Source organism: Labrus bergylta, chromosome 12 (assembly GCF_963930695.1).
Source record: "Labrus bergylta chromosome 12, fLabBer1.1, whole genome shotgun sequence".
Taxonomy (NCBI): Eukaryota; Metazoa; Chordata; class Actinopteri; order Labriformes; family Labridae; genus Labrus; species Labrus bergylta.
Genome location: NC_089206.1, coordinates 19140199 through 19152717, shown reverse-complemented (window position 1 = coordinate 19152717; position 12519 = coordinate 19140199). Strand labels below are relative to the sequence as shown.

The 12519-nt window shown below is 40.3% G+C and overlaps 2 protein-coding genes across 7 annotated transcripts in view; one reads left to right on the top strand and one right to left on the bottom strand.

The window, feature by feature from the left end:
- The window catches only part of si:dkey-178k16.1 (band 4.1-like protein 1), a 41403-nt gene extending 35082 nt beyond the window's left edge, over positions 1-6321 (top strand). For all 3 annotated transcript variants that reach the window (XM_065961023.1, XM_065961024.1, XM_065961025.1), the window contains 8 exons: positions 110-160; positions 610-1014; positions 1869-2090; positions 2183-2242; positions 2480-2569; positions 2730-2810; positions 3332-3448; positions 3555-6321. In XM_065961023.1, the coding sequence (XP_065817095.1) occupies positions 110-160; positions 610-1014; positions 1869-2090; positions 2183-2242; positions 2480-2569; positions 2730-2810; positions 3332-3448; positions 3555-3560 (1032 nt within the window). In that variant the 3' untranslated portion in view covers positions 3561-6321. The remainder of the gene's footprint in view (positions 1-109; positions 161-609; positions 1015-1868; positions 2091-2182; positions 2243-2479; positions 2570-2729; positions 2811-3331; positions 3449-3554) is intronic.
- A 1147-nt stretch (positions 6322-7468) lies between these two features.
- Positions 7469-12519, bottom strand: part of cntn3a.1 (contactin 3a, tandem duplicate 1) — a 75020-nt gene continuing 69969 nt past the window's right edge. For all 4 annotated transcript variants that reach the window (XM_020632314.2, XM_020632312.2, XM_020632311.2 and 1 more), the window contains exons 19-23: positions 12223-12338; positions 11787-11973; positions 10458-10570; positions 9730-9898; positions 7469-8954 (exon numbers count right to left, since the gene is read on the bottom strand). In XM_020632314.2, the coding sequence (XP_020487970.1) occupies positions 8863-8954; positions 9730-9898; positions 10458-10570; positions 11787-11973; positions 12223-12338 (677 nt within the window). In that variant the 3' untranslated portion in view covers positions 7469-8862. The remainder of the gene's footprint in view (positions 8955-9729; positions 9899-10457; positions 10571-11786; positions 11974-12222; positions 12339-12519) is intronic.

The following is a 12519-nucleotide window of genomic DNA, read 5'->3' as shown; positions in this document are numbered from 1 at the left end:
TAGTTTTTCCATGTATGAAATGTAACATGGTTTGCTATCATAGGGATTTTAACGAATTTACACGCTTTAATATTTGGATATTAATGCATCCTTTTTTGTTTCTCCACAGGAGACACCTCCAACACCTGCTATTCACGAGGAGCCTCTTGATGAAGCTTCAGTGAGTCTTCTCTTTGCTCCACCAAACAGTCATTAGGTTTTCCTTGATTTTAGCCAATTCAAACTGGGCTTACTTTTCCAACACATTTTTCTGCACTATTTTTTAATTTTTGTGTTTTTGTTGATAGGAAAACATGTGGCTAGTATTGTGCAATGCTGGTTCCATGGAAGGAACAGTCTGTAAATAAGGCAGAGCTAACAAAATTCATCTAATATTACAATTATTAACATTGCATAACCTCTATATGTAAAAGGTTTCCTGATGCTGTTCAAGCTTTTGTCTTTATTAGAATTTCTGGAAACGGTCTACTTTTTAATTCTCCTCCAAAGACAAATGAAACTGCATTTGCTTTTCTCTTTAGCTCAAATTTCTTTAAAGAACAAACTTGTTCTCTACATGTCTGAAATACTTTAACTATAAAATGTTTTCCTCTCTCTTTAATTCCGCAGAGGGAACCATGGGAGAGACGCCTGGGCTCCCTCTCAGAGGATGACCAGGACCATGACATCCTGTACCTGAAGGAAACCCACCTGGGCATCGAGCGCAAATGTTCCAGCATCACTGTCAGCTCGACGTCCAGCCTTGAGGCAGAAGTGGATTTCACCGTCCTCACAGACCTGCACACAGGCATGGAGGAGTTCTCCAGGGGAATGTCAGAGCTGGGAGACAGAGATCTTTCGCCTGACGTGGGTCTGTGCTTTGGCATAGACTATCTCCAGCAGCAGCAGGGTCCATGTGAGCCTCCTCCTCCACTAGTGTCAGCTCCTCTGTCCAGAGGAGCCAGCAGCAGCCCTCCAGCCAAACTTATCCAGGCTGAAGAAGTCCGACAGGAGGTCAAACGGCCAGATGTGCAGGTACTGTGGACCAGGGTTTCCATTTAAAGTGTGTATAAAAGACTGTCAGATTTTTACTTTAGTATGTTCTAATCAGGCAGGTAACAAGACCTGTGCTATTATTAGGGAAATAAATATGCTTATGTAAGTGTTTTATATCTTTACCTTTGCTTGTTTTAACAAGAAGCCTTTGTGAAATAAAATAAAATAGTAATTGTAACTGTTGTGCCAAAACAACAGAATTTAGTGCAGGATTTTTCTCCAACATCTCACTGTCACAGAGCCACCAAGTATCATGACAGGTCGCCAAAGTGAGCTGTTGATAAGTTGGTAAAGGTTTTTGTTTTCACGCTCTCTTGTTTGCGTGCACAGTAGTTGGTCATTATGAGGGTGAATGAAACATACAGAAAAAGAACAGGCAAAACTATTGTGGTGTGATCACACCAAACATCATGTGAGTCACTGCTTTGACACAGTGTTTTTCTCTATCAGCTGCTATTTTTCATGTTAAATGTTATGATGTAAACTGTCAAAAAAAAGCTGCATTAAATGAAGCTCTGCATTTTAAAAGTACATTCAATAGTGTATGTTGTTACTTTCTATTCTCTGAAATTGGAAACAGGAGCAGACAAAGCCCCTCCCCCAAGTGTCTGGAAAGAAACATTGTGACAGGCAATACAAATGGCTTTCATTTCTTTGTTCCTTCTTTTTTTTATTGATTTTTGTTTCTGAGCATTGAGCTAAAAAAAAAACATTGTCCATCTGTATCTTTTAGGTTTTATTGTTGCTTCAGGTTCTTTATCTGTGCATCAGAAGCTGTCATAAATTACTTGATTCTTCATTTGTCTTCTTTTCTTCTTTCTTCTTCACTGCAGCCGGTTGTTCCTAAAAAACCAAAGAGGTCAGTTCCAGTGTCTTCGTCAGTGGACAGAGAGCAGACACACAGGGAAGCTGGTCGCATCTCTGCTGCCACACCGCTGAGCAGGGAGGCCAGTGATGTCATGCCCACGCCGGCAGTAAGAAAGACGGACGTCAGGACGGAGACTCAGCCCAATGGGTCAGAGGTCACGACAACCATTGTGGAGTTCGCAGATCAGGTATTAAAAGAATTACAGTTAAAAGAGACAATATGATGCACTTAATAAGTTGAACTACCTTAAGGTGACATAATGAATTTGTCTGTTTTCAGGATCATGGTATCACTAGCCTGAGTGAAGTTTCTTACTCTACAAGAAAGAGTGTTTCCCCTGTGAGTACAAAGAAAAGGACCTCTCCATTTTTAACTCAACCTGGAGCTCAATCTTTCTGCTCCCTGAGGATTAAACCTACTTACAGTTCCAAAACCAAAGAATATTTCTAATATGTGCCTAACTGAATGTACTGAGATATCAGAAAAAATGACTATAGTTTTCTCCTGTTTCAATGTTTTGCATGTGATTTTGTTTTCAGTACTTGCTTTATACTCCCAGCATTTCTGCTTCTCCAGGTGCACATGAGCAGTTTTGGTAGAGAGGCGTCCGGGTCGCCAATCCTTGTAGCTGAAAATGTTACCTCGGCAACCACTCACGTCACAAAGGTAGAGCTGTCTGAGTGGAACTTGGAGAGCTTACACTTTACGTTATAATCATGTTTTGTTTTTTTTCATGAGGATGTGCGGCTCATCTCTGTGTTGAATGGAGTTAAATGTGGGCTCTTTCTTCTGAACTCTATTTAAAGAACACTTTTTTGTGTTGCAGACGGTGAAAGGAGGCTATTCGGAGACCAGGATCGAGAAGAGGATCATAATCACAGGAGACGACGATGTAGACCAGGAACAGGTGAGCTAAAGTGAACAAATAAACTTTTAAATTAATAGTTGAGTTCTTCGTGGTTGTTGGTTCTGTGATTTTTGGACTTGCTGAAGATGTTAGAAGATTTACACTGATAATTGTTTGTTTCAATTGATTATAATATTAGAATTGAAAAATGTAAACAATTTACCAACCTTTGAGTTCAAACATTAAGCCATGGAACTGACACAGTACGTCATGCATGGATTTTTTTAAACATTATCATATCTATGATTAGATCAACCTCAGTAAGAGGACATCTTACAAACTAGTTTCTTTTTTTTTTGCTAGAAACATTTTTCATTTCTCATTTTTCATTTTTTAGTCCCAATCGGCCCTCCTTTTAAAGACAAGCTTGTTTCTTGAACCATCATGAATTGTATAATATAAATCCAGCGTTGACTATTGAACATCAAAAGTTGCCCTGAGCCATATTTAAAAAACAAACATTACTCCTTCTGTGATTTATTTTAAACAAGAACCGCTGTTCTCTCTATTTTCCCTTGCAGGCTCTGGCTATTGCAATACAGGAAGCCAAGCAGCAGCATCCTGACATGCAGGTGACCAAAGCAGTGGTTGTCAGGGAAACAGAATCATCCACAGAGGATCGACACGGTGCATCAGAGGTACAGGTGCCATCTTGACTCCAGCAGATAATATCTGGCTGAGATTTAGCCCTTAGAAAGCTCCCTTTGAGGGATTTAAAGCTGACTGTCTTTTTTTACCCAACAGTCATGATTTCCTGAGATCAGAGCACCCCCCTGTGGACCAGACTTGTCAGTGCTGATGTGAAATTGCATCCCATCATCCCTCCTGACAGACTCGTGACTGTGGCACTCAAATGGAGCCTTTTGTTCATATTCACACAAATACACACACATGGCTGAATAGGGAATCCTGTGAAATTCTAGGTTTCTTTTTTTGTTTTTATTCAACAATTTCACTTTAAAATGATTCATGTGCAGCAGGTGGTCATGGAGGTAAAAGACGAGCCTTGATTATATGGAGTGTATGCCACCAGAAATCTGAACATCTGGAACAAGTATAAAGATGATCCCCTGAAAGCCTCTCACTTCTCACCTTCTCTATTCAAACAAATTGCTTTAGTTTCTCTACAAGGTAAAAGGGAAAAAATGCAGAGTGGGTTCTTCTTTGGATAATCTGTCTACTCATTCACACTAAAATAATCCGAGGTCAGGAATATTTTGAAAAAAAAAAAGGTCCTGCACACAATCTTCTATGTGTGTGTCGTGCTCTTCTGAATAACAAGAATTCATCAGCCACCTGATGAAAAACCTGTGTGTGTGTGTCTTACCAGTAATAAGTAAAAGAGAAATCCACTACATGTAGTTCCAGTACTGTGCAAGCCTTCTGTGAAGCAGAATGCAATGAGCTCTCTTGCATTAGCAGCCGAATGAACAACTGAGCTTTGTCCTGCCCCCCTCTCTCTCTGACTGATGATGATGCAGTGAGGAGGGATCATTTAAGCAACGAGGTCCTCTGGTGGTGTTTCTTCATATTTTTTTTTTTATTAACGGCCAAAGTAGGAGCTCCTCTGATCTCTATACTTCCCTCTATCTGTCTAAGGATTTTACCTCTTTCAATCGTATTTTATCAATGATGCGGTGTGTGAGTGCAGCATGAATGGAAGGACATGACCAGAGTTAATGTATCATGATGGACTGTGATAGGATTTTTTGAGAATTTGTGTCAGGACTGAAGAGCTTTTTTTTTTTTTTTAATTTTTAATACACACAGTGTACCTGTTGTATTTATCCAAATGGTGGAGATGTAGTTTCTGAGCATGCTGATGTTTCAGAATGATCGCTGTTTATTTTCTCTCCTTTTTGCAGCCTTTTAGAAAATGCTTTCAGAACTCTGCTGGATATGAAACCACTTTGGCTATCTTGTGTAGTAACTACTTCAAAGAGGAGGCTCCCCCCCTTGTGCGAGTCACAAAATTGGCTGCTGCATCATTAAAAGTAGTATTTGAGATAATGTTTGCATGATAAGTTCTGGCATTATTGGATTGTAATTGAGTTTGACGATGAAACACTAAGATGTAAAGGCCGAATTGATTGCGATCTGCTGAATCAGAGCTGACATGTACAAAAAGGAAATTAGGCTTTCTGACAGGAAATGAAGAATATTCTTTACAAGAAGTGGGAATTATGATGCACATAATTAAGAGTAAACAATCCTGACATCCAAAGACAGCATAGAGGCTACAGTTTCTTCCGTCAGCTACATCCTTGAACAGTTACTGGTGAAGTTTAATATGTCATGTCTACATATCAGTGCTTTTAAATTAATTTCCCCACCAGGAAATCTCTCATGCCTACATTCAGTATCTGTACCAACATTCAACGAATCTTCTTCATGTTTCAAAATGGCCTACAGAAATGGTTTTATGTATCAAAAAAAAAAGGTAATACTCTTCTAACTAAATATCAGTGTTAAAAATAAACTTTGCAGTAGGAGCAGCATCTCTGAGCCTGTAGTTTTGTGTGGTTTGGTGAATGTTAGAGGGAAACTGTAGTCGTGTAGTGTGCCAGTTGAGGTAGCAGTCAAATTGTACAAACTCTGATTTTGTATTAAAATAACTTTATATAAACAAGTGACTTTTAATTAAAGAAGTGCCAGAAAGTCAAATGCATAAACTTGACAGGGCAACATTTCCCTTTAATTATAGTGTCTTTCAAATGAACTGAGAAATCTCCTTGCATAAATCACATTTTATATTGAAGTCAATACATGCAGCAGCAGCAAAGTAATTCAATTGAGAGAAAGTCAAAGCTGTCATGTCAGGTTTATGAGCTTTTACTGAGGTATAACTTTGGCTTTCAGACACTTAACTTAGTTGTCAGCATTCTCATGTGTTAGTTTCACTAACTTTGTATTTTATTTCCAAAAAAAAATCTGTTATGGCAAATGGATGTGAACATCAAACTGGATGGTGGAAAAAATGATGCATCCATTCATACCGTGTACTGTTTTATTTGGTACTTTCTGGTGGATTGTGACGATTGTAAGGTAGATAATAGCCATGGGGATCGATGTACACAAGGATTCACAGACTAGTTACTTTTTAAAAGAGAGTTTTGCAACATCATCAAGCATACACAACGGAAATCCCTTCTCACCTCTCTTCACTACAGGGCAAAAAAAAAACACCCTTATCACCCTCGGATCAAACTGAAAGGTCACATTTACCTTCCTTTGTCCGGAATTAAGCTGGGAGTCAGTCAACTAATAACCAGACTGTGATTAATCACAGACATTAGGCTGTGACACCTGCTATCAGCGTCTGATTGGACGACCTCTGGCTGACCCTTAAACTCTGTACAGCGCCCTCCTCCTCTTCTTCTTCCTCTACAGCAGCTTCATCCCTTCTGCTCTGCTGCTCTCCATTGCTTGGTGCTGTGTCTTTGTTGTACATTGTACTTGCATTCCTTCAAAATGAATAAAGAAGACAGAAAAAAAAAAGAATGAAATGAAATGGGAATCTGTTTGCTCTTTTCCACATACCTTTGTCCCAGCTGCTGTGTTACTTTTGAGGCCTGATGTGCAGCAACTGCATTTTATAATGCTGAATAATTTAATAGAAAATAAGTCTTTGAATGATGAGGATGCTGTAAAAGCCTCTCACAGATACGCACGTTTATGTCAATAATCAAACTAATGACATAGTATTTGAACACCTAGGAGATTTATTTCCTGAGAAAACTCAGTATAGATGCTCTCTTTCCAGTGGACAGCACCAAACCAATTTCAAGGAAGTGACAAAATGTATAGATCTGTAGATATTGATTGCACCTATGAGTATCTGTTGACAAAGTATTGATCCAAAGAAGGAAAACAAAGATAAGTGTTCTCCTCTCTCTCTCCTGCCCTGTGGTAGGCCAGCTCAGCAGTCCCTCGGCGCGGTGTCGGGAGGCCTACAAGAGTACCCTCGCCAACCACCACACCTGGTTTATGCGCAGGGCCTCCGAGCTGGTCTTCATAGCCTTGCAGGAGTAAAGTTTCTTCTTCCGGCAGATGTATGTGCAGAATCAGGAGGAGTTTAGTGTGATGCTCAATGTTCAGGCAATTGGAGAGGTTTACAACAGAATACAGTAAGAGCTTGAGGTAAATTGCATGCTGGACTTACCTTAGAAAAGGGGGGAAAAAAGTGTAAACTTCAGAAACTTCTTTTTACAACTGAAGTTTACGTGTGCCATATTCTCCTCCTGACCAAAGTACTATTAATAATGAACTTCTCCTGAAAGTTTTCTTTCAGCCTGTTAACATTCCCCATTCAATTAATATAAGACCATGTCTTGATAAGAGCTCTTGATCTGAGGCAGCTAATGATGCACTTAGACTGTTTAAACAAAGACTGTGAATGTACAGGACAAGATCAGCACAGATAAGTTCCACACAGGCTTGTTAAATACTAAGAAGGTCTGCTGAAGTTTTGTCTTTAGAAATTCAGACAAGGTGACTTTTTTTTTTTTTTTTTCCAACTTTATTCTCAGCCTGAGAAGAAGTTTGACGGAAAGAAACTTACCTTAATGATGACTTGTAAGGTTATTTTTTCTAAGTGAGATCACACGAGTTTTACTAAAAAACCTCCAGTGGTGGGATCTTGAAATCAAAGGAAGAGATGAGGAAAATGGCATCATGTTTATTAAAAGCAGTTTGATCTGTTCAGACATCCGAAGCAGCGTAGGGTACATACACTGACCGATCCCACGCCAAACAGCAGCTGATGGGAAAACACCATCCATACTTTATAACACGCCATGTTAGAAAAGTCAGCCATCACTGGCGCTTGTACTGTATTACAATGCTCATCATGAAGGAGAGGGGACAAAGGCCTGTTTTTTTTCTGAGCCCAAAATGCCCAAATATGATGTAAAAGTAACAAAAGTGTAAAATCTCAACAGAGATTACAGTAAGGTCAGTTATTCATAAATGATATAATGAGTGAGCCAAACCACGATGTGGATAAACAGAGGACAGAAATAAATAAAGGACTTCAGAATAATAACAACATGGAGGATAATCATAAGACTTAAGGCTCATTTGGGACCTGAGGATTTCATACATACAGTGTGTAGCAATGTGGACTGCACTGCTCAGCGCGCCTCTGTTAAACACTTAACATGAATGAGGAAGGAAGGTAAGACATCAATTAATCAACACAAGCCTGCTGTTTACAATGGAAGCCATACTGGGGGTGTACACGCTGCATTTTCTCACAAATGATACAACAGATGGAACTGAACCTTTTAGGCTCAATACCTTTGGTTACAGTCAGTTTCATGGCAACTTTGACGTTGGGATGTAACGTAAAAGCATGAATAAAATCCAGGCAAAGTTACAAAGGTCCCATATTCTGGTTTGTCATAAAGCAATGAGGCTCAGCTCCCTGGTGAAGGGATTAGTAACAGTTGTTTTTTTTTTCTTCTTAGACATAGCAGGGAGCTTTCCAAGGACAGTCCAAAGAGAGGAGGGAAAAGACGCCACCCATTTCTTCTCTTTCTTCTTCTCACTCACATAAATATGAGCTATGTAAGGGCTTTAGGTATCCTCCATCTCCAGTTAGGATAAAATCATCCAAGAAAAGTTCAGAGGTACAAACATATCCATTAAACAGAGCTCGCACAGCCCCACAAAGAAAACATATACATATCCTTTAGTGCATCAGACACCAGCGGCCCTCCGAGGTTAAAACCATTTGAGAATATCCTTGGGTTCCTGGTAAGAAGAAAGCAAAGGGCAAAACATCTTCAAAAGGACTGTAGTGCTGTCACGCATCCTTTCATTTCCATAAAAGCAACGTCTGAAAGAGCCAGTTTCCTTTCACTAACTCCTTCAGAAGGGTGGAGGGAAAGAACCTTCCTCACAGAGCGATTCTCTGTAGAAAGAAGAGTGAAGACACGGCAGGGTGGGGAAGAGGGCAGGTGGAGAAGTGGCAGTCAGCCTCTTGTTGTCATTGACCTGCTGGTTCTCCTCTTAATAAGCAGCTGTACAGCCTGGTTCCTGCAAATGTTTGTCATAGCACAGTCCTCACTGTGAGGATTAACGCTGCAAGGTGGACAATGAAACATGCCGAAGACCGAGGGGCTGCTCCCATGGCTATGGAGCCTGAAATACACAAACAAATAAGAATGAAGTAAATGGTGAATACATGGCTTTCATTTTGTTTTGGACCGTAAAGTCCTTAACATATAAATATACAAATGATATAACCTACCACAGTAAAAAAATAAAAAGAATAAAAGTAATCCTTATAACATGCATTCAGTACAAAGAACTACAGTGTGGTGTGAATACAAAACTGTAGCCATAGATGGCACTGGTGCGCCATGCTCAGTTACGGGGCATAGTTAGAGGACATGTGTGGTGGGCACAGCAACAGACACAGTAGATTGAAAAGGAAAAGGACACTCTCAAACCACCCGAGCGACTGGCAAAACTCTTTGTATGTCTGAGACCATTTTGTTGTTTGATGATATAGACTTTTCCGACTGAGGATAAGAGACTGTAGTTTTTTTTCGAAGACAACTGTTAACACAAAACATTCAAACTTAGCTGCGAAGAGAGAAGGCTTATTTGAAGATAATTTTGAAGTGACATTTAATGAACAAAGAGAGATACCACGAGATACAACATCTCTGCAGGCAGTAGCATCTAAAGAACCAGCTCCCGACGCATGAATTCATCTTTATTCAAGATACTGTATTTAGGGTGCTAGAGTGCATTTTCACACTTTAATAGCAACAATGTTACATTCCTTGTCTGTCCATTGGGAATTGTCTTACAAAGGAAAAGTCAATTTAGTAAGATGAAAAACTGTAAACAAACTGTTGCAATGAAAAGCTGACAACCTGTTATGTTTTATATCTCAACATTGTCTCACCTGCTATCTTGGGAATGGTGATTTGGCGGCTGCTGCTGCCTTCCCCTCCCTCACTGAAGGGTTTAATCTGGATGACGTAGTCCTGGTTGACTGGCAGCGACAACTCCAAGGAGGTGGTGTTCGTCTCCACCACGCTGGGACGGCTGTGTTTGTCCTGGCTGTACATCACCTGCAGGAAGAACAGAGGGAAAGATGATGGCAGTGTGAGGCATGGCATGGAGTCCTTCCAAGTACATCATCATAAGAGCGGCTTCAGAGTGTTCTTGTTGAAATATATATCTGAATCTCTGCGTCTGTTTCTGTCGGACAGTTCCATAAAAAGTGATGTGCTTTGTGACACTAACAATAATTAATCCGAACGTAGATATGAATTTGACCACTGCAGGAGACAGCACAGATAAGGGGAATGTAGAAATGCATCAATACTGATTTTTCAGTTGCAGATAGAATTGCACCCTACAGTACAGCTCCCCCTTGAGCAACAATCAGAGAAGTTATAGATTTTTATGTGTGGCTGAAATGATGTGGAAAGGCTCATCAAGGGATTGTTATTCTGAGGAAAATGGGCAATTTAAGACTTTAAAATGGGATTAATACACGGCTTCAGAATAATACAGGAGGTACATGGATTTCTGTATAACCAATTAAATTGCAATGAAGCAGCTATTCACTTGAAAGAGATGGAGCTAATCCAGTTTAAGAAGAGAGGTGCAAAACTTTTTTTTTACCTTATATCCTGTGACTTCTGACTCGTTTTCCAGAGCGTGCACTTGGTCCCACCTCAGGATGACCTTGGAGTTGGAGGTGTTCCACATGATTTTGTCCGGGGCCTGACTCGGAGCTGGGGGAGGACGAAGAGGGGAGGAGAAGGACAGGAAGAGGTGGGAGAAAAACAAGAAGCGAACCGGTCAATAAACAGTAAAGTCCAGAACCAACTCAGCATGAAGGAGATTTCTCATTATCAGTTTATCATACCGTTAGTGGTGAGCACTGACTCGAGGAATATGTGTGTACTTGTGTGTACTTGTGTGTTGGAGTGAGAACAGACTTACATTTGGCTGTTTGTGAGGGGGCTGGCTGGGCAAAGTGTGTAACAGATGTGATATAACTGCGACGTTAATTAATGTCAGCTAATATGAACATAATATGCAGAACATCTGTGACACAACATGACGTTTTTCATCCCTAGTGTTTCCATGAATCATTGTTTTAATGATTGGTCCCTTGTTTTGTTAGACTCCAGTGCTCTGCAAGCTCATACTCTTTGCTCGCTCGCATCTTAGTGAAATATAGGAAGAAAACTGTGAAATGTAAAGAGGAGTTCATTTAGGCTCTGTTTATGTCTAAGCAGGAGACAGCTCATCATTTTGAGTAAAGCCTGCATGTCACATGGCACAGTCTGACCATAAATTCTACATCCATTTACATCAAAGATATGCACCGTCTATCAAATGAAAGATGGCTATATGACATCTCTCTCATACATAAAAAGTATGTTAGTGAAAGACTTACAAAGTAGACAAGAATCAAAGAATCATGCAGAGGAAAGAGGATCAATTACAAACAATGTGAACTAATGTGAAAATGCAAGTTTATATGTTAGAATATGTCCTCTAAATGTCTGATAAGCTGGAAAATTGCTTTAACTCATCTATGTATATGCCTCAGGTTTAAAAAAATGTATTGGTCGGGAACACATTTTCTTTTGGCATCTTAGGCTTCATTTTGACAGTTCAGAGTGACAGAAATACGAAGAAAAAAAATGAGAGAGGGGTATGACAGGCAACAAAAATCCCCTGGCCAGGAGTCAAACTGCTGCTGCCTTTGTGTGGTAAGTGCCTTCAGCTATCCAGCTCCTGGGTGTCTCATAAATATTACAGTTGATCAACAAGAAACCTCAACATGGTCCCTAAATATTCCCTGCTTTCACTCCTACGGTGAAAAATTATTGGCAGAGTGAGTATATATACCGAAAGGGACCGTGTTCCTTTAGCTAGAGGGGGAAAACACTGACAGAAGACACAGACAGTACTTCATAATATGTTCTGAGCCCTTACGTGGTTTCTTGGTTGTGACATTGACTATGACAGTCTGTGGACCAACTCCAGCGCTGTTGTAAGCCCGCAGGGACAGGTAATAGGTACTGCTGCCCTCCAGATCCCTGATGAGTACTGAAGTTTTATTCCCCACTGTCCTGATCACACTGGCTGTGTCCTGCTTCTGCCTTTCACTCCAGTACTGTAACTACAAACGCACAAACACACAGGTTTTATTTTAGGAGAACAGGTCTGGTTTCTAACTGAACATTTACATGTTTAACAGAACATTCTTGGGTTTGCATGCTGAAGAAATTCACCAGTACTAAAGTTTACTACTTGAATGGACAAAAATACAAAAAGGTTATTCAATTAAAAAGCACATAATGCCATTAGCTGTTGGCACTGTTCCCTATATTTCTGTTATTTCTAGTGTGTGGGTTTGTGCTGGTTTGACCTCGTAGCCCAGGATGCGTCTGCGGTTGTTGCTCCAGGCCAGTGGCTTCCAGGTGACCTCCACCTCTGACGCCGATACACTCTTCGCCCTCAGCCTCCCTGGAGCTCTGCTGGGCTCTGCAAGGTACACAGAATAGTGATGATACGTAAGAAGACAAAGACTTAGTACTCCCACGTCTACAGTATTACTTACTTAATATACTGCAGCTCCATCCAATACACCCATATTACATATTAGGAGGAGGGTCTACATCGACATTAAGTCCTGTTTCATTTTTGGGTGCAAAAGTTGATATTA